The 25,577-nt window shown below is 55.9% G+C and overlaps 12 protein-coding genes across 12 annotated transcripts; 5 read left to right on the top strand and 7 right to left on the bottom strand.

Moving 5' to 3' along the window:
• Nucleotides 1-1,979: 1,979 nt before the first annotated feature.
• On the top strand, nt 1,980-3,733 carry L226DRAFT_460848 (uncharacterized protein; the record flags this gene model as incomplete). Its single annotated transcript, XM_067675614.1, has 8 exons — nt 1,980-2,291; nt 2,379-2,489; nt 2,546-2,632; nt 2,689-3,034; nt 3,060-3,061; nt 3,097-3,423; nt 3,473-3,551; nt 3,612-3,733. 8 exons carry the CDS (start codon nt 1,980-1,982, stop codon nt 3,731-3,733), a joined length of 1,386 nt encoding a protein of 461 aa, XP_067536971.1.
• Nucleotides 3,734-3,847: 114 nt separating this feature from the next.
• L226DRAFT_533507 (uncharacterized protein) lies at nt 3,848-7,452 on the bottom strand. Its single transcript, XM_067680469.1, has 7 exons — nt 6,990-7,452; nt 6,861-6,933; nt 6,415-6,494; nt 5,965-6,335; nt 5,763-5,905; nt 4,078-5,711; nt 3,848-4,011 (listed from the first exon to the last, which is right to left on the bottom strand). The coding sequence occupies exons 1-7, from the start codon at nt 7,168-7,170 to the stop codon at nt 3,965-3,967; spliced, it is 2,529 nt and encodes an 842-aa protein (XP_067536970.1). The 5' UTR covers nt 7,171-7,452; the 3' UTR covers nt 3,848-3,964.
• Nucleotides 7,453-7,597: 145 nt separating this feature from the next.
• Nucleotides 7,598-10,441, bottom strand: L226DRAFT_611784 (uncharacterized protein). The gene is made up of 4 exons (XM_067686314.1): nt 10,166-10,441; nt 10,015-10,116; nt 8,355-9,965; nt 7,598-8,300 (listed from the first exon to the last, which is right to left on the bottom strand). Exons 1-4 carry the CDS (start codon nt 10,389-10,391, stop codon nt 7,705-7,707), a joined length of 2,535 nt encoding a protein of 844 aa, XP_067536969.1. The 5' UTR covers nt 10,392-10,441; the 3' UTR covers nt 7,598-7,704.
• A 129-nt stretch (nt 10,442-10,570) lies between these two features.
• On the bottom strand, nt 10,571-12,379 carry L226DRAFT_375270 (uncharacterized protein). The gene is made up of 7 exons (XM_067674346.1): nt 12,247-12,379; nt 12,075-12,162; nt 11,884-12,004; nt 11,718-11,825; nt 11,554-11,651; nt 11,342-11,498; nt 10,571-11,273 (listed from the first exon to the last, which is right to left on the bottom strand). The coding sequence occupies exons 1-7, from the start codon at nt 12,287-12,289 to the stop codon at nt 11,028-11,030; spliced, it is 861 nt and encodes a 286-aa protein (XP_067536968.1). The 5' UTR covers nt 12,290-12,379; the 3' UTR covers nt 10,571-11,027.
• A 115-nt stretch (nt 12,380-12,494) lies between these two features.
• Nucleotides 12,495-14,485, bottom strand: L226DRAFT_505744 (uncharacterized protein). Its single transcript, XM_067678048.1, has 3 exons — nt 14,478-14,485; nt 12,984-14,413; nt 12,495-12,926 (listed from the first exon to the last, which is right to left on the bottom strand). The coding sequence occupies exons 2-3, from the start codon at nt 14,393-14,395 to the stop codon at nt 12,722-12,724; spliced, it is 1,617 nt and encodes a 538-aa protein (XP_067536967.1). The 5' UTR covers nt 14,396-14,413; nt 14,478-14,485; the 3' UTR covers nt 12,495-12,721.
• Nucleotides 14,486-15,017: 532 nt separating this feature from the next.
• On the bottom strand, nt 15,018-15,532 carry L226DRAFT_375184 (uncharacterized protein). The gene has a single exon (XM_067674345.1). The coding sequence runs from the start codon at nt 15,413-15,415 to the stop codon at nt 15,119-15,121; it is 297 nt and encodes a 98-aa protein (XP_067536966.1). The 5' UTR covers nt 15,416-15,532; the 3' UTR covers nt 15,018-15,118.
• Nucleotides 15,533-15,649: 117 nt separating this feature from the next.
• Nucleotides 15,650-17,174, bottom strand: L226DRAFT_544827 (uncharacterized protein; the record flags this gene model as incomplete). Its single annotated transcript, XM_067682303.1, has 5 exons — nt 15,650-16,057; nt 16,110-16,322; nt 16,402-16,511; nt 16,963-17,047; nt 17,118-17,174. The coding sequence occupies 5 exons, from the start codon at nt 17,172-17,174 to the stop codon at nt 15,650-15,652; spliced, it is 873 nt and encodes a 290-aa protein (XP_067536965.1).
• Nucleotides 17,175-17,695: 521 nt separating this feature from the next.
• On the bottom strand, nt 17,696-19,356 carry L226DRAFT_533502 (DUF1753-domain-containing protein). The gene is made up of 4 exons (XM_067680468.1): nt 19,123-19,356; nt 18,920-19,060; nt 18,595-18,867; nt 17,696-18,532 (listed from the first exon to the last, which is right to left on the bottom strand). Exons 1-4 carry the CDS (start codon nt 19,222-19,224, stop codon nt 18,032-18,034), a joined length of 1,017 nt encoding a protein of 338 aa, XP_067536964.1. The 5' UTR covers nt 19,225-19,356; the 3' UTR covers nt 17,696-18,031.
• A 276-nt stretch (nt 19,357-19,632) lies between these two features.
• Nucleotides 19,633-20,756, top strand: L226DRAFT_544825 (eukaryotic translation initiation factor 4E class II; the record flags this gene model as incomplete). Its single annotated transcript, XM_067682302.1, has 5 exons — nt 19,633-19,901; nt 19,978-20,068; nt 20,120-20,505; nt 20,567-20,631; nt 20,695-20,756. 5 exons carry the CDS (start codon nt 19,633-19,635, stop codon nt 20,754-20,756), a joined length of 873 nt encoding a protein of 290 aa, XP_067536963.1.
• A 702-nt stretch (nt 20,757-21,458) lies between these two features.
• Nucleotides 21,459-22,766, top strand: L226DRAFT_375129 (uncharacterized protein). Its single transcript, XM_067674344.1, has 2 exons — nt 21,459-22,515; nt 22,569-22,766. The coding sequence occupies exon 1, from the start codon at nt 21,591-21,593 to the stop codon at nt 22,497-22,499; it is 909 nt and encodes a 302-aa protein (XP_067536962.1). The 5' UTR covers nt 21,459-21,590; the 3' UTR covers nt 22,500-22,515; nt 22,569-22,766.
• A 312-nt stretch (nt 22,767-23,078) lies between these two features.
• L226DRAFT_611779 (uncharacterized protein) lies at nt 23,079-23,970 on the top strand. The gene has a single exon (XM_067686313.1). The coding sequence runs from the start codon at nt 23,204-23,206 to the stop codon at nt 23,714-23,716; it is 513 nt and encodes a 170-aa protein (XP_067536961.1). The 5' UTR covers nt 23,079-23,203; the 3' UTR covers nt 23,717-23,970.
• Nucleotides 23,971-24,377: 407 nt separating this feature from the next.
• Nucleotides 24,378-25,572, top strand: L226DRAFT_533500 (uncharacterized protein). Its single transcript, XM_067680467.1, has 3 exons — nt 24,378-24,573; nt 24,626-25,258; nt 25,321-25,572. The coding sequence occupies exon 2, from the start codon at nt 24,691-24,693 to the stop codon at nt 25,207-25,209; it is 519 nt and encodes a 172-aa protein (XP_067536960.1). The 5' UTR covers nt 24,378-24,573; nt 24,626-24,690; the 3' UTR covers nt 25,210-25,258; nt 25,321-25,572.
• The last annotated feature ends 5 nt before the right edge of the window (nt 25,573-25,577 follow it).

Raw genomic sequence — 25,577 nt, 5'->3', positions numbered from 1 at the left:
TCCTCCCCGATATCACAGGATATCATGAACGTGGCGGTTGTAGAGCAGACCGCTATCCGGCTCAACTGTACTAAGTCATGACGCAGGCATGTGCTCGAGATCGGCGACTAACCCCACATATTACCCGCTGTCGTTGTGTACCTTGACGGAAACATCAGCCCGATCTCGCGGGTCCAACCCGACTTCCGATGGTCGTTGCCTGGGCGGGAGTTGGGCGGGTTGGAGATACGGGTTCCGGTCCTCCGAGGGTGGCGACCCCAGCAACTAGGACCGACTAGCAAATCGTTGTTGGACTATATGATTGACATCGCAGAAGTCGGTCTCACGACTTTCATGGCTTTGGTTATGGCGCGACAGATTGTTATGCAGATAGACTGGGCATGACTTCATTTCGACCAGTCTCGCACTCAACGCCGGGTGGTCTAGACGCCTGGAACGGTCCTAGACAGGTCGAAGCTGTGCGCTGCCTCTTGTCCTCTTCGTCGTATAGCGCACAGGTAGACTCGTCCAAGAGCGTACGGATGGAATAATCAGAAGAACAGAAGTGCCCCGGAATACAGGGCACGCATCACACATGTGCTGACATGCGAGGGGGCGTGGGGTAGTCGTGTCCGCGTTTGCAGTGTGCTGAGGAGATTGATGCAGACGGAAACGGAAACGATGCAGTTCATCCGCCATCCGTAGCCCGATGCCACCCGTCCGCCTGCCCGTCCAGATCGTTCCCGGCGCAGAGGCCACGCCCGACGGGCGAGTGTGGCGTGCGGAACTCATTTTGCGCCTGAACGCCGTATATAACGCTTGCGTCCTCCGCCCCCGCCTGGTCTCCTAACAACAAATGTGAACACCACACCATGCCTCTCCTTCACCGCTCACCTACCTCCTCACCGCGTCGCCCATCCACGGCCGCGACGACGACCACGACGGCCGCGACGCAGACCTCCCCCAAGGGAGTCAAGCGGATCGTAAGCGGGCTGAAACGGCGGATCAGCCACATTTCCCTAAAGGGTCACCGTCGCACTGAGTCCGAAGACGCCCACCCCTCTCCTCTTGTCTCCGACGTCGTCCCCGACGACCACCAGCCTATCCCTCTCCCCATCACTCCTCTCTCGCACAGTGCCGCCGCGTTCGTCAGGACTAGGGCCATTTCGGAGGGTGGCCTTGGCAAACACTTCAACGATTTCGAGGACAGCAGCTCATCAAGTTCGAGCCATTACCGGTCGTCGAGCGCGGAATCTGCGGGGCATCAGGTAGATACTTCATCGTCAACTTCATCCCGCGGGGACATCCCAGACCAGGATCGCCGCAGCGTCAGTGGACTGTCGGCTCGTTTCCCTCCCCCTGAATCACTCACCGCCCCCCTCGAGACCTCGGTTCTCCCTTTGAACGAGTCCTTGCCCACGATCGTCCAGAGGCAGTCCGTCTCAACCTTCGGGTCTCTTACTGCTCCACCACTTCTCCTCGTTGAGCTCGAAGAACCTTCATCGATACCGGCCGAAAGCCTCATTGCAGAAGCGAGTCCGGCAATCGATCCCCGGAAGATTTCCCTGCCTCCGCTCGAACCTTGGGAGATTCCTCTGCCTTCACCCGAACCCCACGAGGTTCCTCTTCCTCCGCTTGAACCCTGCGATATTGCCCTCCCCGGCGAGGACGAGGACGTTGACGATTTTGAGCCTGCACTCGAGCCTGTGATCGTACAAGCTCCCTCCCTCGCTTTCGGTATCCTCGCACTTACTGCAGGGCTAAACGAAGGCGCAGGAGAGTCGTATCAGATCCCTTTGCCTTCCACGCTTCAGCTTTGGGACGTTCCCTTGTCTGAAGAAGACCTCGAGCTGCCGCCATTCGACGAGCCATTGGAGTTTGAGCCTACCACCCCCGATTCGCCACGCATCCTCCCCATGGACCCCCTTGGTGTGTCTCAAACGGAATTGACAGCCGACGCAGCCCAGGGTGCTACCCTCGATTCACAGCTCTCTGCTTCGATGGAGGTACCGCGGGAGACGCCACTTGTGTCTCCTCCGGAACCTGTGGGCGAGCCCGAGGTGCCGAATCCGTTTATTGAGGACCCTGATACGTCTTCTGACGAGTCGTCGGCGGACTCAGCGCACAGCGCGGAGATCGCCCTCGCGCCTCCCGCGACGGTTCCTACTCCTCGCACCCCTGACTTCAACAAATCCGTGCCCCCGACTCCGGTCGTGGCTGCTGCTGCTAGTGACGATGAAGACGAAGAAGATGTACCCGAACTGTATTTGCCCGGACTCACTCTGCCTACTATGTTCCTGCCTATCCCAAACGTGCGCTCCCCTCTCTTTTCATCTCTGACGTGGTGGTTATCTAAGAGTGCTGTACATTATTCGCAACCATCCTCGCTGTATCATTAGACAGACCCGTTGAGTACGCTGTTAACGAAATACATACCACCTGAGAAACGACCTCCGCGAGACCTGACTGGCGATTATACGCGGGCAGGTGGTGAACTTCATCCGCTGGTAGTGAGTTCCCAGCGGTGCTCTGAGAGTAAAACGAGTTGACTGAGATGAACATGCAGATGACCAACAGTTGGCGTGCCATTGCAAGGCAGGCCAGGGACCGCATCGTCGAGGCCGACCCGGAAGATGTTTCGTTCATACTCTCCGTACGTCTCCGATCTGCGGCACCATCTAGCATCGTACTGAGTTCAAGTCCTCGTAGCTATGGTATCTGCGGTTGTCGTCGCTTGCCCGCATGCGTTTGTTCAACCAGACGTCTGCCGAATGCACGAACCTGTTCACCGTCTTGCACGCCATTGAGGCCCCGGAGAAGCGAGCGTTCCTTTTCGACCGTGTCCTCCCCTTCGAGCTTGAGGTCCTCTATGCGAAGCTCAAGTATTGGGCGGCGGACCACATGGGCTACCTCGACGCACTCGCGGCACTACTCCACCGCTGCAAGACCAAGGCACGCGCCGCGAAGACGGACCCGGCTGCAGCCGCGATGTGGACCGAGCGCGGGTCGAGGGTATCCCTCATCATTGCGTCGCAGCTCATCGAGATGAAGGCACGTCCCCCTTACCGGTTGTGTCTGAGCTGTCCAAACTAATTCGTCACCCGCTCACTCACATAGGACTACGCCGCTGCCGCGAGGATCCTCGAGCCGCTCTGCGTCCAGAACGGCAACGTCACGTCGCCTGCCCTCCGCTCCGCAGTCGCCCGCGTGTACCTGCAAGGCGGGTATATTGCGATGGCGGCGAAGCACCTCGCGGCTGTCGCGGAGGACCCCACCGCTGACCCGGCCCAGAAGATCATGAACGCCGCTTTATTCGCATCTGCCGAGGGCGACTGGGAGCGTGCGTCGAACGAGCTCCAGAAGGTTATCGCCGCCGACCCGGAGAATTTCGTGGCCGTGAACAATCTCGCCGTGGCGCTGCTCAACCAAGGGCGGTTGCAAGAGGTAATGACGATCGTCGTGCATTGTGGAACGGGGCTAACTCTTGACGTAGGGCATCGAGGTGCTGGAGAATGCACTTCGAACCTCACCTGCTACCATTGTCACAGCAGAGCCATTCCTATTCAACCTGTGTACGTGCCTGCAAATCGTTATCCCTTGCTGTTGTGATGTGCTCATCTCCGTATCAACAGCTACGCTCTACGAGTTGAAGTCAGCCGCAGGCGCGGACAAAAAACGCGATCTTCTCGTCGAAGTCGCAAAATGGGCCGGCGATGGCCTCCGCACGACCTGCCTCAAGATGCCGACAAATTAGCATCGATATTTCAGTCTCGCTCTTCCTGCTCTTATCGCATCTGTTCGAAGTCTCCTTGTCAGAACATGGACACAGAAATTTATGTTGCACAAGGCATGCTGCATAACGAACGTCGGAGATGGACATACGCCAAAAGATTACGATGGTAGTTTAGTGTCGCCGATTACTGTCCTTCAATCCATACGATCCAGAGCTCCCAGTTCCAACCCTCCCCATACCTCCAAGTACACTTCATGCAGATTGACGGGTCATAACATAAAGTCGGAGATCCTGCCAGCCTGCAATCGCGAGTCAACGTCTACATCGCCCTCCCCTGGAACAAGCGGTTGGATAGAAGGACGTACCTCCACCTACACGGCACATTACCTTCCTGGTCGGGGCCTTCCCCGAACGCGTCATCGTCGTAAGCTTACATGCAACAACCTTCCTGCCCAATGTGTTCGAAAATGCGTATGAGGCGCTAATCTCCTCGTTCCCCTTCGGGATGTTTCTCAAGGGAGGGTCCACACGCTCCACGATCAGGCTATGTGGAATAGAGTTGACGATGTTTGCCACTTCCACGTCGAGAGGGTCCCTGTAGTTGGCCGGGACGTAGAAATGCTCGGGCTCGCCAAGGAACTCGTCTGGGGTCTCGGCACCTGCCCGAGAGCTGGGGCGGGAGCTTGGAGTGCGAGGACCAGCTCCATCCTTGAAACTAGATGGAGGCGCGCGAGGTCGAGGTGTCATCCGGAAGATACCTTCCGGCGTCTGCGCGCGAGCCGTGGATGTACGGAAAGACATCGCGCTGTCTGGTCGGTAGGACATAGCTGTACCCGGCCGCGATGCTGACGAGACGTGGACGCTCGGAATCGGTATCATAGAGCGGCTGGGAGGCCGGGCAGGGAAGTTGTTCAGACCTCCCGACACAGACAGGGTCGGGGACAAAGCACGCTGCATCAGTGACGTTGGGCTCGTGTCTCCATCTCCAGATGACAATGATCGGAGGTGCTTCGAGGGGGCGGGGATATGACTGGGCGTCTTCGGACGCGTACGAGGAGGTGATATGTGTGTAGGTCCTGGTGTAGTGCTGGTGAAGGGTAGGCCAGCGGGCGTGTGAGAACGCGAGGGTGGCCGATACATAGAAAACGGCGTAGTCGAGGACTGAGCAGTGGAAACAGAAGATGTTACAGGGGACCACGGCCGGGAAGAGGCCATGGAGCTTCGCGATAAACTCCGTTTGTACAGCTGGGGGACCGGGGGTATATCGTCTGCCGAATTGCGCGGGCGACCAGAGATAGACGGTCGCCGAGGGGACTGCTTGATCGTCCCACCGCGCTCTTCCTGCTCAACCCTCGTCGAGCTATTCCATGCTGGCCGAGAGGACTTCAACGTGGAGTTCGCATCGAGCTTTCTGGACGGGGACGAGTCGGGAGTGACACTGTTACTGTATTTGTGAGAGGGTCGGTCGGGAGTGGTCGGCGTGGGGGGTTGGCCGCCATTGAGGAAATGGAACATAGAAGCCCTGTGGCGGAGGGTGCGCGTGGGTTCGGAGGAAGGCATCCGCGAGGGAGCAGGACTCTTGCTTGGAACAGGGGTGAAGGTGCGTGGGGCAGGCGACTTCGTCCCCGAGCCAGCCGCCTTGAGCTTCCGGGCGATCTTGCGGAATGGTGAGATAGATCGCGAGATAGTGCCTGCCCCACTTGGGGAACGGCCCTTCTTGTCGCCGCTGGGAGGCGTAGCAAGATATCCATTCTTGGACACCGATGTCGTGCCTGACTGGCTTGAGCCACCTGAACTCAGAGCGGAGTCGCTTCCCTGTAGGAAGACTCGCCGTAGGTTGTCCATATCGGTATCCGTCCTCGCTATTCGTTCTTTGAGGTTGCGCCAGCGCTGTGTGCACTCCGCATGTCTTCGCAGACATTCGCCGTTCTTGGTTACACGGTCTTGAACTCCTTTGTCTATGATGGACAGAACTTTGGTGGTGGCCGGCATATAGTGCCTGAGAATCGGTCAGGGATTACGTGCCAATGAACAAGACAACTGAACGTACTTCTTCTTCGCTTCAAACGACTCCAAGAGCGACATGAAGGTCTCGTAATTCAGAGACGCCTTATCGGAACGCCCTGAACTTGAGGAGGTCGACGGGGTGACCGCGTCGTCTAGACCTCGCTTCTGCACTTGCCACATGAAGTCCTACGGTAGTGTTATTGTCGTCAACAACAATGCAAAGAGATGACAACTGAAGGCTATACCTGGCATCGGTTGACGGCTTTCTCCAGACTGGACATCATGCCGTCTGCTTGGTCCGTGACAGTACGGAACACGGTCAACCACTTGTCTTCCTTCAGCTCTTCTCTGAGGACCTGAATGTCCTTCTGAACCGCTTCCCATTCAGTCACTAGCGCAGCATGTTTACGCAAAATTGCCGCTTCCTCTTCCTCTTCTGAGTTGAGAGTTCGTTCTGCGCGACTCGAGAGGGGCTCCAGTGCTTCGTTGACAGCCTTGATACCCTTCGACACAACTTCGAGACGCTCGTCCAAACTGACCAGTGACTGATCAATAACACTTGTAGTGTTGCTTCCATCGCTGGAAGACTGAGACTTGTGCCGTAGCTCTTGAATTTCTGAAAAGGGCGACGAGCGGGGCACGAGGTCAGTCACAGGCAAATCGCATGGGTTCCCGGATAGCGTCGATCAACTCACCGAAGATGCGAGTCTGGATATCCGAGATCGTGTAAGAAAGCTCAGTCATTTGAGTGGGAACGGCGAGGAAGCGCAGATCACTGCAGGCTGGTTAGATTTTGAACACGCGGAAGTGCATACGACTAGCAAAAGCCCCGTATTCGCCCGCATCGAGAACACGACATATTCGTTGACTACGAACATCACTACGCACTGTTAATGAACAGTGCCTGCGGCGGGTGCGCGGAGTATATCTAACGCTCTGCGCTACTGAAGCAACTCGAGGATGTCATACTTGGAGACACGGCCACGCTCGACGAGTGTTAAGTGGCACGCGCAATGCGCCTCTAATCCCGTCAGGACGAAACGCTTTACACCCCGAGAGTAATACATTGCACCCTCCGCCCCGCTTACAACACTCCTTTGGGGCTGCTCGTCGTAGCAATTGAACGGACGGATAGACGTACTCATGGCTCCTCTCACTTCTCTTGGACATGATGGACAACATGGATCCGCGTTTCACGGTGATGGTGTGGTCCTCTGGTTTGTGAAGCTCGTCAACCATGCACATGAGGCGATGCATACTTCGAACATACCATCCTCCGTTCTACCTACGCTACCACTTGACGAACTTGAGGTAGATATGGCGGAGTCCGAACGAGCGGGAGAGGGCGGGACTGAAGGCGAGGGCGACGGAGGTACATGAGATATACTGTTCTTGGATGAAGACGAGAGTATGCTAGAAGACCGAGAAGACGTGAGGGTGAGAGAGACCATAACAAGGAGCGAGACAGTGCGATAGCGAGAGCGATGGACAGAGAACTTAAGCCGGGTCGGTCGAGAGTAGAGGAGGGGGAGAATGGAATGACGGCAGAGAATCGAGAACGAGATTCGCGCCTCAGAGGATCCGCCGAGTCGAACTAATGTCGCAGGTTATCCAGAGGGGGTATAGGCAACAAGTTGCGGGGAGAGACGCGACGGATCCTCTGCTTCGTCAACGACCAGCAGCGCTTCAGAGGACAAAAGAATTTCGGCGGTGGTGGTCGTGCGGGAAGATGAGCAATGACCGAATTCCAACATCCGACAGCGAAGTCCTTAGCGGCCGTACTAGTTAGTTACTCAGGCTTACCCGAGTAATGCCCGATTACACCCCAAACTAGTCGCCCTTTATTACTCGGTAACAATCAAAATCTTATCATGCAGAAGCCACGACAGCCGCGCGGGTGGCTCGGAGAGCAACCTGGATGTTCACATACGCTCAAGTAGCAAAGACAACAAGCTTACAACAAGAATACAATGACACGAGGCAAACTAATCGACCTCCATAGCAGCCTCACCGGATTCCGGGTGTAACCGCGCCATCTTCGTCTCCTCCCAAAGTTCCTTGAACCGATCCCGCGCATCCTTGTCCGCGTCTTGGAACATGAGCAATCGGGAGCCCTTCCAGTATCTAGGGTCCATGGATTGGTGGACACCTGGAGACAGGCCATCGAGTGCCCATAGATGACGATGTGACAGCTCGTCCTGGTTCGCCAGAGCATCCTTGATGGTCGACTCCAAGAGAGGATGACGCAGTAGACCGGGGTAGTATCGTCCGCTAATGAGCGAAAGCGAGATAACTACTTCATAGCCGTCGGGTAGAATTGGACGGAATTTGTAAGAGGCAGAGGCTGGAGGAAGCGGGTAAGGTGTAAAGAGAACAGGATGGGAATGTAGGTCGGACTTCTTCTCGGACGCTGTATCAGCGGCCCCGGAAGTAGGCGTGGCAGCAGGCGAGGGTTGGGATGCGGCAGTTTCGGAGACCGGCACTGTGGGATCTGGATTAGGTAGGGGTGTTTTCGGCGGAGACGGCTGGGGCATGAAGGATGAACCACTGGGTCCTTGTGAGATAGAGTCCGGCATAGTCTCTGGGAATAGAGCATCAGTCGATGTAACTGGTACATGCCATGTACCGGACTTACCGTCGGGAGACTCACGCGCCCTGCCTTTTCCCTTCGCGTCAGCCGGAACAGCTTGACTTGCTCGTGGCTCTTCCCAATCTTCGTCAACAACCTCATAAAGCATACCACTTGCGCGACACTCCTTGGTGAACGACCCGTCCGTGGGCACATCTACCACCACGAGGCCCTCCAACCGCAAGAAGAGACCTCGTTGGCCGGCTCCTACGCTGTCCTCGCCACCTTCCAGCATGTCCGGAAATTTCTGCTTGTACCACTCCAATGTCCTAGCGGACGGCCCCGCCGGAGGGAAGATGATGTCCGTGCCTTTCGGCGCAAATTGCGCGCGCGCAATCTTCAACCGTACCAGCTCGCCTGTCCATATACGTTCCGTGCCCCACCATAAACCTTGAAAGCGCGTTTGTACAACGGTCTGTGGAACCATGGAGCGAGATACTCGGCCGAGCATGCTGATACTCTCGGGTTCCGTCACAACGCCGTTCGGACCAGAGATAGAAGCGGACGATGTCGCGTTCTTCGTCAACGACTGCTCAATAACAGAATGCAACGTTGCATTTTGAGGCTGCGACTGCGGTAGAGGCTGGACCGGCGGATCCGAAGAGGCAGACGCGACGGGGGATGGTGGTGGCACCTGGAACTTGCAGTCCCACTCATCCGTTGGCAGCCAGTAGTGTGCCACGTTGGATGCGATCTGGATGGCCAGCGTGTAGGGCGCGACCGCTCGCTGGTACTTGGTGTAGTACGCGTCACCAGGAGGTTCCGCTTCCATCGGATCGTAAGCGAATATGTGGCTCTCGATGTCTCTGTCCATCTGGTCGATTGGGACGGTCTGCAGGAAATTCGCGAGCTCGTCCTGAACGTGTTTGATGACCTGATCTGTCGGCGCGTAGGCGAGGTAGGGAAGGACCTGCTCCTCCGCGACGAAGACGCTGCAGGCTGCGCCGAGAAGTTTGACCTTGTAGATATACCACTGCTCTATCCTCCACGGAACCGACCCCGGCGCCTCTAGAGGGATCTCATTAGGTCCCAACGGTACCCCATCCGCGTCTTTCTCCGCGTAGACCGGCGCCATATCCACGTCGCCGTCTGGAGATGCCGTAGGAACAGCGTTAGTCTTGATGTGAGACTCATCGACGATACCGGGCCAGAAGGTGATGTCCTCCTCGGGGTTGCGTCCTCGTATTGGAGGGTCAAGATGGTACCACAGCAACTCGCCCTTCCGATACCTCCGGGGACGATGGCCCTCTTCAAGTGCGAACGAGGTACGGACGTCAAGGTCGCGCTCCGGGGTGATATATTGCTGCGGCCCAACCGGCAGAGGCTTCGGTGCGCGACGTACCGCGGCAAAAGGCTTCGTCGCGACACGATCCTGTCGCCGCTCACGAGGTTCGCGACGCACTCGCGGAGGACGTGAGGCAGACGGGGGGAGTCCCGAGGCTGCGGAAGCGGATCGCCGTGCGCTGAGGCCCATCGTGTCCGAGATGATACGCTGCGGCTGCTTGGTACAGTATTTGCACTGGCAGTTTGCGCGGTTCAGAGTTTCGTCTGTCATGAGCCATATAGCATGTGGTATGAACTCGTTCGTAGAGCGAAACCGATTGACATTGGTAGATCCTGGAGACAAATCAACTGAATGCCGCAGGTACGAAGTACTCGAGCGTACCGTAGAGGTATGGGTCATGTCTCGGAGCTTTGGCAGGACCTTTATTGTGGTCATATAGTTGATAGCCCTTGGGGAAATCCTTCAGGACGTAACTAGGTCCCTCTTTCATGAAGTTAGGGATGGTAAGTGGACGAAACTGGACGATACTCACTAGGCATGTTCATCCGTGTGGCCATAGCAGCCCCAACAGACACTCTCCACAGGATTGACAGACTTTCCTCCATCTCGACCGGGCGCATGTAGTTGACCTGGCCCTCGCTGTCTATCACTTTCGTGGTATTCTTTGGGAGGTGGGAGGGACTCCCGTCCGAACGAGGGAATTCGATCCAGTGCGGATTGTCAGGTATAGTGTGTCCGCCAGGATGTCGCCTAGACATGGTACTAGATAGATTGAGCAGCTGTGGGCAATGTGCAGGCGACTCAGGTTGTGCTGGCTAAGGCTTGCAGAGAACTCGGTCCAGGAAAGGCAAATGATCAATTAACATTACGTAAGTAAGTCCTGAGCGGCATATAAACCCGGGGAGAGGCTGGTAGCGGTCCTTGTTCCTTGTCCACTGCCATGACCACAATACAACATTCCTAACAACCCTTCCTACGTGTGCGACGCTCCTCTGTATTCTGCCGTAATTATCTACGTCTCATGCGGGCTTTTCTCTACCGCTCTGGCGTTAAACGATACGGCAAAATTGCTTGCGAATACTTCTGTTTTCGCTCGTTCTGCAGATCATCCACACTACTTTTCTCCTTCACAGGGTGGATGTTTTGAAGGAATGGGACATCCCTATATGTGTGTGCTCGCTCTATATTAGCCTACTGCGAGTGTGTTGGTATCGAACGCCGTATGACCATAGATCCGTCCATGCCATGAGGAGAGCGCACAACCTGGAGATCGTCTCTGTCGAACCCACTATGATTACATACGTTGAGGAGTGGTGGTATAGTGTTCAATGCATCGTAAGTGAAGCTCGAGCGTATGCTAGGGTGGTCCTTTCTCTATCAACGGGTCTGGTATGTCATTGTAACTTGTTACCGAGGTTCGACGGATCCGGAGTGCGTGCCAAGTCGCCATGCGTCTCGGTCTTGCTCTCTTGCGGTGAAGGAGCAACCGGATCGGCTGACGTATCCTGAGGACGACCCTCCACGTCCTCAGGGTGCTGACCATGTCCAGACTCTTCCGAAACAGCCTGAGCACGCTTTCGCCGGCGCGCAGCTCGAGGATTCAATATGATCGCACACAATAGCACGATCCCATCCAAAACCTGCAACAGGGTGCATGTTAGTGAGTCGCATTCTGTTCAAGAGACGAAACAGTGGAGGAAGAACTGACCACCACTAGAGAGTAAGTCACCCCCGCGACGACGTCAAAGCTCTCCTTGAACGCGAGCGAGAGGTCACTGAACACGCCTCCCAGCATGTCCACGATCATAAACAAAATAGAGATGCCAATGACCTCCTTGTGCTTGTAGATTTCGTAATACTGCGGGCTGCAGTGTGCATACGTCAGTTCGGACTCGGAGTGGACGGAAGCGGGGAATTTACTAGGGTGTAAGTACGTACAGCAGAGCAATGGAAAGCAGCACGGTGCTGAATGCACCAAAAAACTGCACCGGTCTGTCATTACCGCGGTTGTACGCTGGCTTAAACATATCTTCATGAGGCTCAATATTGGTGTAGGGCCAAGCCGCGATGTAGCAGGAACGTACCCGCACTGCGTAGATCATACCAACTTCGAAGCCGGCAGAGATCGCCATCACACTGACATACAGAAGAATCGACGTCCTGCGAGAACGTTTTCTCCCATAATACTGGCACTAGGAAACAAGAGGTGCATCAGGACTCTTGAGCAGGACGACCGTTCACGTAACTCACCTGCGCCCAGGACAAGTAAGAAAGGGTGGAGAGCAGCTGCGGCTGCACAATCAAGGGTATGTTCAAGTCCTGAACGATAGCGTAGACACCGAAGAATACCCCTGAGATGCCCCACGACAGCCTACAAGAGCATGTATCCGTCAGAACACAATTCTGAAAAGAGACATGGACACTAATATGGTACAACGCACCCGAGGTACTCAGAGAGACCTTCGACGGACTTCGTGCGCCAGGTTTTCCATATTTGTGGGATCAATTGGACCGTCCAGCAAATGGTCCCTGCATGTACATGCGATGTCACCAAGCATAGATGATGGTGTCAGTGCGAAGAAGGTATACAAGGTTCCGCTATGCAATCCTCACCGATGGTGCCCAACACATTCTCTGCCACAGGGTTGGCTGGCATGAGCTCGACCCGGAGGGGAAAACGCCCCACACTCCCAGGTACATATACTCATGACCCTCCCGGCAGCCCCACTTTCAAATGAGATAGGAGACAGCAGTGGCACAATTCGCTCTGGCGATAACCGCTGAAGCGCTGAAGCGCTGACTCACCGAATGCTGTTGCGAGCGCTTATACGACGACCTTGCGTCCGATAAAGGTACGCCATCGTGCAAGTGGCATGGATGGCGAGCGACGGTTTGATCCTGACTATGTACATACAACATGCATTCCATACGCTAGAAGGTATCAAAAGAGCCAGGCAAAGCAAACGCAGAGCGATATCAAGAGCACAAATACTCGTACAGTAAACCGTTTATGATGTTCGACTTTCGCATCCTCGTACCGTCTCATTATTTTCTGGTCAGCAGCTAGCTATTCGCCAGAGCGGTCCAATCACTCAAAGCTGCCCGTGCTCCCAGTTGTTACTGCATACTCGTGCTTGCTAGGATCCCAGTTGCGCGCCCACTCCGGCCGAGCCATATTGGCTGCCCTGCCCGCGCCCGCGTCAATTGACGGGGCTCGATGCATGCCGCCACGGATGGCGTGCGGGCTCAGGTAGGCAGGTCGCGGCGGGTATGACATGCTCTGCGCACGTTTGCTAGAGTTCATATCGAATCAGCTCGGCAAATCAGGCTTGGAAAACTGCAAGACTTACCTTGGCTGTAGGGTGGGCGACAGGCTGAGCTGTGCGAAGTTGCTCGGAAATAACGGATGGCCAGGACCGCGCTCCCGGAGCACATCATATGGTGTGTCCTTGTCGTCAGAACCGGGAGCGGCGAACTTGGGCTGAACGACGGGACTGTCAAGCCCGCTGGACATCGGAGACATAGCGAATATGTGCTCGGTGACGTAGGTCGGTGCGCTTGGCGAATTCATGATGCGCAGGCCGTGGACCTCCTGCTCGTCCTGCTCGTCCTTCTCCTCATCCTCGTTCTCGTTCTCGTCCTCTTCGCGAAGATCCCCTAAGGACGAAGATAGTGGGTCCTTCGATGCGGATAGAGGCGGCGTTTGATTTGCAAAGACGGGCTCGATGGTGATATCCTCGCCGCTGACTTCAACGTCAGGCACGGGCTGGGTGGATACGACAGGGGAGTCCGGCTCGAACACGTTCGCATCGATGTTTGCTGTCGATAGAGTAACCTCAGAGCCTTCTTGAGGAAGCTCCAAGCCTTCGTCCTCCACATCAAGCTCCGGTGGTACGCCTAGTGCGCCCTTGACGCGTTCCCAGATGAGCTCGCTGTGGTGCATGATGCAGCGCCGAGCCTTGCGGATCCATTGCTCATCGTCAGCAACGTCCCGATCGACCCGAGTGAGCCAGTATTCGAGGTCGGCATACGTCCACTCCTTGGGTTCAGGGGATGCCTTCGACGCCTCGTACCCAGAGCCCATGAGCGCACGGGCATCAGGTGGGAACGTCTGCTGGAGAAGCGCGAAAAGGCGTGCATTCGGCTGTGACTGAATGAGCGCAGCAACTTCCGCGGGCCGTTCGATGAATGGGAGATAGATAGAGTCTGGTAATGGGGTGAAGGAGACAGGGGCCGGAATGGGTGAGGAAGCACCTGCGAGGGGGCCATTGGGCGAGTGGAGAGGAGAGCGGGGATTCACCGAAGAACGTGCGATGTCCACGATTTGCTCCGGTGAGAGCTTGCTCTGGGACGGCAGCGAAGAAGGGAAGCGCGAGTTACTGGGAGAAGAAGGGCGCATACGCGGGGAGCTAGGACTCGCTGGACGACCCCCGGGCCCTCCGCCTTGTCCGCCGGAGAAGGAACTGAAGGCGAAGCTCAGCCTTCCGCCCGGCCCTCCCTCGCCCTTTCCCGAAGACGTGGAGTTTATAGAAGCGTTGCTACCGTGCCGTCTGTGCCGTCTCTGGGACTCTTCTACGTCGGTTTGCGGGACACGCACGATCGTGAGGCGGCTCGAGAGTGACCGGGATGGGTTCATGTTCACGTCGTTGTAAGCGCCCCACGGGTCGACGGCTGCAACAGACCCTCGGCGGGCGGAGAGCCTACGCGCGCGCGTATTGGGGCTGAGCGTTGGGCTAAGGTCCGGGGTGGAGAGGGCGCTCATCCTGAGTAAGTGCAGGCACTGCGGGGCGTGATAGGAATGTGTCCATGAGCATCTCGCGATCGATGAGGGAGAGGAGACATACCTGGATGGTGGATGCGTCTGTGCACGCCGGAAGAGTTCGCGACAGGTGAGGGGTGAGGACAGCGTGGGGGATGGTGGTGGTAGGAAAGCAAGAAGGTCAGCCGCGGTGGGCTTAAGTTCGAGTGGGGAGTACATCGAGAATCCTCTGCGAATCACAGCGTACGTCAAGTCTCCCTTTCCTTGGACCCCAGTATTGCGGGGCCTAGATCACATGACGCAATCTATGATCGGTCACAGCCTGGCCAGTGTAACGCCTCCCGCTTTCGGGCTCACCAAGAACCACAAGACCGTGACGGGCCGCAGAGACTGTCTGGAGGGACCCTATTGCCTCCGGCGCGATGTGTCCTTGTCTATGCAACTGTTGTTCGTAGCCATGAACCATCGCGGCTGATGTTGTCCGTTGCATCGACGTTTGTCCTCAGTATGTAAAGCACTGCTCATGATCGATGTGCGCTGGTGATGAACGCAAGTCACCTGCTGGACTCGTCCATGCACTTCCGAGCGCGTACCTAAGAAGATGGGCTCAGTTTGACGGCATTCTGTACACCAATGAAATATTATGGAGGGGTCGAAGTGGTGCGACTCGGTGCGACGCGCGCATCCTTGACCATACGCACAAACCACTCCCCACTTTGGCGCTTCTCACGGCCGGTGAGTAGCAACCGAGGTCCTTTGGCATTTGCCCAGCAAACTGTTCATTGATCGGGTAGCAAACAAGGACAGGCTTCGGACTACAAGGCTGAGAACGTGGACAATATCGTACAGTGGGGTTCTTCGGATCGGGAAGCACAGCGGAGCGGCGCAGTTGTAGGATGGGAAATGCACACCTTCAAAGGATGTGGAGTAGAGAGAACGATAACGGTGGAGGAAAACGACGTTCGGTAGAAGGTGGAATAACTGGAGGACGAGAGCAATGGAATACATTACAAGCGTGCGCATTATGGAACAGCATTTGGAGACATGGAGCAGCGGACGATTCGATACAACGGAGCAGATGATTCAGAACAGAACATCTAAAGAAGAAGATGGGTAAATATGTAGGAAAGAGAGATCGGCCTAGCCCATGGTGTCGTACGAACGCCGAGGATTCAAGGGAATCACGAGAAACACTGTGAGACCGGCACAACAACAGCAAAGACTCGCCACAGCAGATCGGGGACGTCTTCGTCGCGGTTACTCCACAAGCTTGTCGGCGACGTTCAAGAGCTGATCAAGGGTGATGAACTGGACCCACGACTCCAGATCCTTCGCCTCCGTCTGCCATACAAAGCGCGTGTCGCGCGTACGCCGGAAGAATGCCACCGCGCACTGGTACGTCTGTCGGGTGTGACTTTCAGTCTGCGGAATAGGGAAGCCGAGCTCGGACGACCACACGCGGAACTCCCACCCGTGCAACGGGCGACCATCTCCGCTCGCGGTTTTCTGCGGTATGTTGAATTCGAGGCGGGACCAATCGAAACCCATTGGTTGGCCGATGGCCTTGATGTAGGCTTGCTTGAGCGCCAGCAGGACACAGAGGCGGCGCATGACGACTTCTTCACCAAGATCGGGCGCGATGAAACTTTGCTCTAATGGCGTCAACTGCTTATAGCACTGCGTTAGATCAGTACATCCCAAGGAGAACGCCACTCACCTTATGATAAAGGGAAATCGCGAAATCGTTGGCACTCATTCCCGGTGGAGAGACAATTTCCTTGATTCCAACGCCGATGTTGACAACGTCCTCCTTTCTACCTTGCGTCATGGCCATTCCGACGAGGTTGTGGTCATACGAGGTGTGATAGCCGATCATTGACCGCGCTCTGCTTGCGGCAGCGACTGGGTTGTCATTCTCTACGTTGTGTATCTGCAAAAGGAAGAAATACAAGAACAATGGTCTGCAATGGGTTCCTGAGCGTGTTGCGGCATGCCGGAAATACACTCGCCTGTTCGATCCAATGCTTCCCGACAGCGGTGATGTTGTCTCGCCATCTTGAACGGGGTACTCGTCGATGCCGCATCATGAGAAGCGGAAGAAGGAACGCGATCATTTGTCCTGTATAAGGCATGATTAGCAACGCGTTACAAGGAAAGCAATAGGAATTATGGACAGATTTGGAAAGAAAAAGAGGGGCAGCGCGTGAGAGTCAGGCTCGGGTGCTTCGCCGAAGTTTACCCTCAACGAGTTGCTTCAACACGTTGTACGATAGCTAACAGAAAGGATAATTGCACATTGGATTCCGTTGATATGGCCTCGCAGTGATAGCTATGAGGATTATGGGGCTTCTCCAAGACACAGGCATCGCATAACTGTCGACGCGACGGCTATTGCGCTCTTCGTGACATCAACACATAAACGACGCCTCCAAGCACCTGAACGAGGTGATTGTAGTACTACTGCGTGTGACACAGCAATAGAGAACAATGGTAGTATGGGCGGAAGAGGGCGTGCTCCGAGACGATGGCGATGGTCTTGCAGTGCACAGGTACGAGGAGCAAGTACTCACGCATAGTTTCCGGCTCATTGGGAGCGTTGCGCACTGGGGCATGGGGCACGCATTCGCGCAACACTGTGTAACACTTCGAGTACTCCTGCGAGGCGCGACAAGCACGGAGGTGAGCTTTGTACGCGCGTCGGAGAGAATGATCGGGTGTGGCTCACTTCCGGGGTCATCTCGCGGTTTGTGAAGAGCATCCATACTAGAATAGGGCAGTCCATCGGCGTGCATGAAGCAAGATGGGCACGATGGTGGCACTTGCTGGTCACTGGGCTCGGCTGGCGCGTTCAGATGCACGAAGCAGGGTCAACGCTGAGATCGGTGGGGGCTCAAGGGAAGAAGTTCAGACGAGGGAGCCAGGCTGAAACAAGACCATTTATACGGACAGCTGGCGGTAGGAAGTTGCGCTGCGAGAGAGCTGAACATTGCAGGACACGTTGTGGCGATTGCCGCTCAAGAAAAGCTCAACTTGGCTCTTCCGCCCCGGGCAACGCGAGGCGCCTACGCACAACCCTCGCCTGCGGTACTCGCTACAGCCCAAGCCCACCTCTTCCTCTTCGCCGCCGCAGCTGGGTCCTTGCCACATCCTCATACACCTGCACATGCATCAGCAGTTCTCTTGCCCAGAACGTCCTCATGGGCTGCAGTAACACCTGGCAACTTGCCTCAACAAGAACCGGCCGTATGATGTGGATGCGCCCATACCGCTCAGCCACCCACGTACAACAACAACCGAGATGTTGTCCAAATATCGCAAAAGGCTACTATTGTGGGTGCTCAGCCTGACTCGAGCTCGGGTATCCAGTGTCCGTGTCATCATCCACATGCCCTTTCATCCAACGCAAAGGCCGAAGAGGACTGTCGCAACGCAGAAGAGAGGTATCTATGTAACATTATGTTCAGTGTAGACTTGTACTTTAGGTAGATGAGACTCCGCGAGCATGCCTTTGTACTGCATCGGTCGTCAAGACAGGATCGCAACCGCCACACGAACCGCCGCCGAAGCCAAGGACCCGCACCCACAAAGGAGAGCTAGTACATCGGCGGACTCGGACGAGGATCCACCCCATCAACCGCCCTAGTCTCTGCTCCTGCTTGCTCTCCTGCTGTGCGAAGAAGACGGCTTCGAGGCACCCATCAACGGCACCCGATCCTCCGGCCGTCCATCCCTACTTCCACCAGCACCCGCACTGTCGGACATATCCTCATCGAAGAGGACCTCGGCCCCGTCTGCGCCTGCGCCACCGTTGGCACTGACGCTGATGCTCAGGTTCGACTTGCCTGGCTTGCCCCGTCGTGACCGACCCGGAGCGCTGACGAAGTCGGTGAAGCTGGAATGCGAAGAAGTGGGTGTGTGTCCGCCACGAGCGTTGCCATTCGTCGGAGGTTGTGTTTGCGAGGTCGGCGCGCGGACGGGCAGGCGGTAAAACTCTTCGACATCATCATCGTCACCATCAGGAAGCGCCGAGGTCCCGTAAGCGGTGCCGTTCGGAGTGTACGACCGAGAGTAGGGAAGAGAACGGTACGAGCCCTTGCGCAGGTGAATCGCGTAGGAGTACAGCAGGGCTGCGAAGTAGATCTGTAGGAGATTGGTCACAATCATGTTAGGATCAATTGCAGGGCGATCCACGTAGTACGCACCTTTGCTACCCATCCGAGGACTATCATAGATGTGGCGACACCCTTCTCTGCATTCCAGATAGTCATTGCAGCCACTGCACGCTCCTCGTCCGTCATGTTGCGACCGGCACCACTTTCCATGACCTCCTTCTGCGCCGCGGAGTTGGCCTGAACACGGCCATCATGAGGGGTGTAGACCCACCATACTACCGCGAAGAACACGAGCCAGGCAGTGGAGAGGATGTGGTCGGCGAAGAATATATGAGCAAAGTAAAGCGTTTGCTTGGGGTCCTCCTGCACGCAGTGTTAGCTGTTCACTGCGAAGGAAGGCATATGGATCACATACGTTTAGAATTGCCTTCAATCCCCAAGCTAGAGCAATGAGACCGAGGACTGAGTAGATATACAGGCTCAGTTGCGCGAGCGACCCTCCAGCACCAGTCAGTACAGCTACAAGGCCATACACTCCAGCGACCTTGTTGAGGAGCTGAGTCGCCGCGAGTGTCAGTTCTTGAGGCACTTCAACAACCCACACTCGAGACGACTCACCGCGAACAAGAAGGCGATGGTGACGCCAGTCTTAATGTCGAGGAAGCCGAGGAAGGAGGAGAGCGGCCGGAGCCTCCACTCCGGACGAAGTGTGAGTTTCATCAGGACAACGGAAATTACAGGGCGGTTTATGCGGACATGAAAGAGACGAGCTCGACGAACACAAAGGAGAGGGGGCAGCGGGCGAAGCGAGAGGCGAGGAGGGAGGATGTCGAGGAAGAGGTTTCTGGTCAAGCTCAACCGTCGCTGCGGGCCGCGCTGATTGCCTTTGCCGCCGCGGCGCGCGAGATTTGCTGCAGACTGTGACCAACGACGCCCATCTCACGCTTCCTGTTCCTGCACCTCCGCCCTAGCCTCTCGTACTCCCAACCACAGCGACCTCATACTGCGCACAGACGTCTCGCTTATAATTCGCCATTGTAGCCCACCTCCGTCTTCCGTGAACTCGACGACAAAGTCTTGCATTAATCGCCCGTGCGGTCGTCTTTGATTCCCTGAGCACACTCGCCCATGGCCTATTTCTCGAACCACTCCCAGTCCCGCTTCCTAGCCAACTCCAACAACACGAGTTCACAGACAACGACAACGACGACGACAACACAGAGCGCGGCGACCGCCACTCCTCCGAGTGCTGCCGCCCGCCCGCGCATCCCCTCATCCAAACACTTCTCGACCTTTGTCTCGACGACGGCCGGGGACGAGAAGGTGCAGGGGAAAGACAAGGCGACCGGTAACGGCACCTCTAACGGCACCGCTTCGGTGCACCCACTCCGAAATACGTATGTTCGTATGCTACCGTCTGCACCTGTCACCGACTTCTTACGGCTTGTCCTGCGCTTGCCTTCCCACTTATAGCTGGGTGTTCTGGTTTCGCCAGCAGCGCGCTCCAGGGAACAAAATCACCAACTATGAAGAGGGCATAAAGAAGATATCTGCATTCAGCTCCGTGAGTCGCGTTTCCGGCAAATCTGAATCCCGACTAACCCTTGTTCTTCAGGTCGAGTCCTTCTGGTCTCTCTGGACGCACGTCCATCCGCCATCTTCCCTGCTCCCTACCACCGACTACCTGCTCTTCCATTCAGGGGTGCGGCGTCCTGTCTGGGAAGACCCTCTGAACTTGTCTGGTGGCAAGTGGATCATCCGCCTCCGCAAGGGTGTTGCCGATCGCTTGTGGGAGGACCTCATCCTCGCAGTCATTGGAGACCAATTCGAAGGTGTTGTCGACTCCGCGGATGCTAGCGTTGCAGACTCCAACGTGGAGGGCGTGCCCCAGGGGGACTGGCCTGAGGTATGCGGGTGCACCATCAGTGTCAGACAGAACGAGGATATCATCTCGCTCTGGAACCGCCATGACTCTAACTCCAAGTCGAAGGAGAAGATTAAGTAAGTGTTAGCCCCTGGTGAAGGGAAGGGCGAATGATGACTGACGTCTGGCTGTCTCTAGGGAGACTATCCGGAGAGTCCTCAACCTTCCTCCAGGGACTGTAATGGAATATAAATCCAACAACGGTAGATTCAGTCCTTGCCCACACGAGAGATCGTTTACTCATGCAATTTATGTACTGCGAACAGACTCCATGCAGGACAAGTCCAGTTTCCGAGTCAACCCCACGGACCGGACGCCATTGTCATGACCCTCGGCATGACGGCGCATAGCCTCCTCCCGACATATCCCCAATGACCTCAACATCTCCTCTGCGTCGTGTTCTGGACGATGCTATCGCTCCCGTCATGCTGCATATTTGCAACTTCTGTAGCTCTAATCATCCTACCCATGGTAATACAATCTGGTCGGGTTGCGTCCCGGTGTGTTGTACCAACTCATACTTCTGAGAGTGTCACGCCCTATTTCAAAGCGCGAGAATGTGTACGTGATGGCTGACAGGGTATTGGGAGGAGGTCATGGAGGTGCGTCAGTCCAATCATGGGATTTTGATGTGAATGATCAAGCGTATGTCCCAGTATCTGCCCAGCCGGGGGTGCATAACATGATATGAATCGAGACGTGCAGGCAAGCGGCGCACCGGTAATCCATGGACATGCCGGTGCAATCTTGAGTCCCCAGAGATCGATGCGATTGGCACTGGGGGCAGGGTAACTGCGACCGATTGAGGTTGCAAGAGTATTTTGAACTCTCCTGACAAGGAAATGGAAATGGAAATGGAAGGTGGTTGGAGGAACGGAGGCAGCAAAGGTGCATCATTGTAACACAGCGCAAGGACCCGCTGACGCAAGGTGGTGGAAAGATCAACGGAGCCTGAATCGCACAATGGAGGGGCCACCAGAGTGGCTTTCGACCATAAAGCCGCTTGAGCGCCTTACCCTTCTCCTTCCACAAATACGCCCCCGACCACCAGTACCTAGCAGCAGCACGACCCTTCCCGGTTGCTCATTCCTACCATATTTCAGCTCCATCCCTCTGCGTTCTACAGCGATACCCTTTCTATACACCGTACAAAAGATCATTGATGACCGACATGACGATTCCATTCCCAACCACCCCGTCGACGCTAGACACCGCGGAGCTACGCGACTTCTTCGATCGCCTAGCAGCAGGCGATTACGACGGACTCGCGAAAGAGCTTGACATCTATCCCGGGTCTCTCTCGCGTCCTTCCACGACGTTTAATGCCCCAAACCACCTCTTTGTCGACGAGGAATCCCATCAGGATCCCGACGCGTCCATACGCTCCATCGACTCTATGCAGTCGTTCAAATTCCAGCCAACCGCAGAAGGTTTGCACCGCGCCGTCAGCCTTCTCCGCGGTGACGACAAACATCGGGGTTCGCCTACCCCAGAAGAAGAGGAAGCATACCAGTTCACCTTCCGACTCATGATCCACAAACTCTACTCCATCAAGGACTTCGCCAGGATGGTCGACGACGTCGTGCGCACCTCCCAGGAGCGCTATCAGCCCTTGTCGCCCGAGCTGACGGGTCGTAGGCGGTCGTCGGTCTCGTTCTCGTTCGACTCGTACAGTTTCGAGGGCGACTCGTTCGCGTCCATGCTCTCTCCGACATCCCCATCCGAGGCATCTTCGTTTCCTCCTTCGTCGCCATCGTCGTCGTGGATGCATGATCGCCTACACAGTCCGCAGTTCGAGCCCACCGACGAGGGCGATGCTCGTGCGGTCAAGAAGCGCATCGTTGGGAGGAAGCTGTCGGTGGTTGATGGCAGCGCCGACGAGGAGAACGCTGGGAGCCCAGCCTGGGTGTACGACGCAGCTGTGGCTTCGGTAGACTCTCCGGTGTCCTACTTTGACCTTCCAATGTCTGCAGGCTCCCCTTCACGGATAGGGAACAGCAGCTCTTCGGAAGAAGGCGACTACGCTTCGCGCAAGCGTCGATACTCCTTCCTCGCTGCAAGGGGATTATGAATATCATGACATGCAGGTCAGTATCATTTGATGAAGGCCCGTCGTCTGATCCACTGACGTCCCCAACAGGGGTGCGTAATACAGGATTGTACGTGCATTCCGTACAGTGTGCATAGCCAGCCACCATATTCTCCACAAGATTGTATTCACGGACTTCCAAGCGACTCTCTTTACGATGTAACAAACCCGTCATCTCATTGTACCATCATGCGAAGCAGTACTACTCGCAACGCAATTCACATACTCACCCGACTGTGCTTTCGCTGCAGATTGTTCCGTGACGTTGAACACGCTACGAACTTGCTAGCCTTCTCGCCGATCTCCGAGTCGAATATCCCGCTGTAAGCCCTTCAGCGTGATCACTTGACTCGCACAACCTCAAGCAAGTGCGGACGTCATATTAAGTCTGGAGCTTTCTTCCCTGCGTTATTGTGCGGTCCTCTCTGCCCGTCAATTGTCACGGTCTGCCTAGGGCAGACTTCCCTGTGCGTATACCTGTCTATGTCGAAGTTAGATTATGATCCCATGCATGTGTGGTACCGCGGCGGACCGCCTTCTCACGAAACAGAACGTTGATCATCGATCATCACCACCTCTTTGCCGAACTCCAGTGTGGCCCAGTGCCAGACTCACGGCTGAACGCCCTGAACACTTTGGCGACCCGTGAAAGCCCACCTCTCACCTGCGGTACTCCCCCTGCTGCCATGTCGTCTACGATGACTTATACATCCCCATACCGTTCAGAGGGGCGGGCTCGGATCTACCGTGCACCAGAACCTATCGCATCCATCCTGGGTCGCTCCGTCTTCCTCTCCGGCTCACTCGAGCCAGGCGGTGGCGAGCGATGGCATCTGGAGATGATCCGACGCCTCAATCACCTACCTGTCACCATATTCGATCCGTGGAGGGACGACTGGGACAGCAGTTGGGTCGAACGCAAATCCGACGAGCGGTTCGCTACGCAGACCCGGTGGGAACTGGCTAACTTGCGGCGCGCGGACGTGGTTGTGGTCTACCTTGCACCAGGCTCGGAGGCCGTAGTGTCGCTGCTCGAGTTTGGGTTGTCCGCGAAGGAGAAGAAGGTCGTGGTATGCTGTCCAGATGGGTTCTATCGGAAGGGCAATGTCGAGATTGTCTGCGAGGAGCAGCATATACCTATTGTTCATGACTTCGACGATCTTGTCCAAACTGTGATCCATGAGCTCACCAAACCATGAATCGCCCTTGGCTCTCCACCATGACAGCGATCATTGTCGTCGGGCAGACTTCCACTTTCCCCCCACCTTGAAATTGAGGCGCTCAGGGCTTCAGTCGGTCCCATTCTTGTTGAAGCACTGTACTATATCTTCCGGGTTATTGGTGTTCTTCATTATTGTGATATCATGTTGAATCACTACATTACCATCGCTAGTAGAAGCCGGTGTGCTGGCGCAACCGATGCCCGACCTACCATTTCTTTAGGTATATTCCGCCATGCCATTCGTATATACTCCTAGGCTTCCTTGAAGTCGCCTCAAGGATGGGCGCAAGTCCTTGAAGAAGTTGTGGTCAGAGAACAGTACGTGCTGCCCTGATATCCTTCAATCACAGACGAGGATTGCCATGCAATTTCGGCCACAGGGTCAGAGTCAGAATTCAAGGTGAGCAGTTGGCCACCAACCTCAGTGGCCGCAGTGCCGCTGGTGATGGCATGGATAATCCGTATCTCATTGACATCATCCCATCATGCTATGTACTCGAGTACGTTCTTGTGAACTCTGGAATTTATTGAATTTTGGGAATAATCCTCGTCGTTTCGTCGGAGTTCAAAGCAAACACTCACTTTGCAAAGGGCTGTACATATCACTATGTTCGATTGCCGTAACGGTATCATTACACGCTAGTCTGATCAACCACCTTGCCCACAGGCCACCGCCCTTCCCCCTCCCCCCTCTGAGACATCGTTGCTGGAAGCACAGCAAAGGACCCGCCGAGAGTGACAGGGCCAAGACTACTGGCACCCACTTCTCCGCTACCGACCACTGAACCATCAACGTACCACCACCACGCCCATTGCTGTTGGCTTCTATTGCACGTAAGAGGAGCTACGAGTACCATAGGAGACAGCATACTCACTTCCCTTCCAGCAATCCCTTCCCAGTAACTTCTAACCACCTCCAACTCCGACCACACCACAACCATCAATTTCATAATGACTTCCTCGTCCACCCACGGGGCAGGTGCCGGGGCAAAGGTGTACAAACCACCCCAGGAGGTCCCCGACCCCCTCGAAGGACTCTCCGTTTTCCTCGCGGGCTCCATCGAAATGGGCAAAGCCGAGCTTTGGCAGGACAAACTCACGGAACGTCTCAGAGACCTCCCGATCACCATCCTGAACCCGCGTCGCGACGGATGGGATTCGACCTGGGAGCAGCGCAAGTCAAACCCCGAGTTTGCATACCAAGTCAAGTGGGAACTCGATTGCCAGCGCCGCGCGGACGTAATCGCGATGTACTTCTCGCCCGATACCAAGTCGCCCATCACGCTCATGGAGCTCGGGCTCTTCGCAAGCACGGGGAAGCTGCTCGTTTGCTGCCCCGACGGGTTCTGGCGCAAGGGCAATGTGGAGATCGTGTGCGAGGAGCAGAAAATTCCTCTCACCGAGTGTTGGAAAGATTTCGTTGACCAACTGGTTGACAAGCTGAAGAGCCTCATGCACTCCCAGTCTTGAGATCGTCCAGGGCTGGGAGCGAGGCTGTGCTCAGCCGAAGTTTGTCTCCGTGAGTACAGCCGCTCAGCGCAGTGTGTATCCGTGGGCTGATCATATCTACCCTTCCCCCAGGGAGATCTCTGTCTGAGTGTGAATGGATGTAATATATGTACGCAGAATGGGCTACAGAGCCTCCGAGTCGAACGTTTTCTCCAGTCCTGTTTGGGCATACGCGGTCACGTGAAGCATCATACGCGTCGAATCTCGATGCCGGCGTCGGGGGAACGCGTACGACAGGCAGGTTTGCACTCAGGCGTTCACCATCCTTTCCCCAAGTCTGTGGCTCTCTACGCTGCTACCACCGCTAAGGCCCCCGGTTGTGCCGAGAG

Source organism: Lentinus tigrinus (genome assembly GCF_003813185.1).
Source record: "Lentinus tigrinus ALCF2SS1-7 unplaced genomic scaffold L226scaffold_8, whole genome shotgun sequence".
Taxonomy (NCBI): Eukaryota; Fungi; Basidiomycota; class Agaricomycetes; order Polyporales; family Polyporaceae; genus Lentinus; species Lentinus tigrinus.
This window is presented reverse-complemented; position numbering and strand designations above follow the sequence as displayed.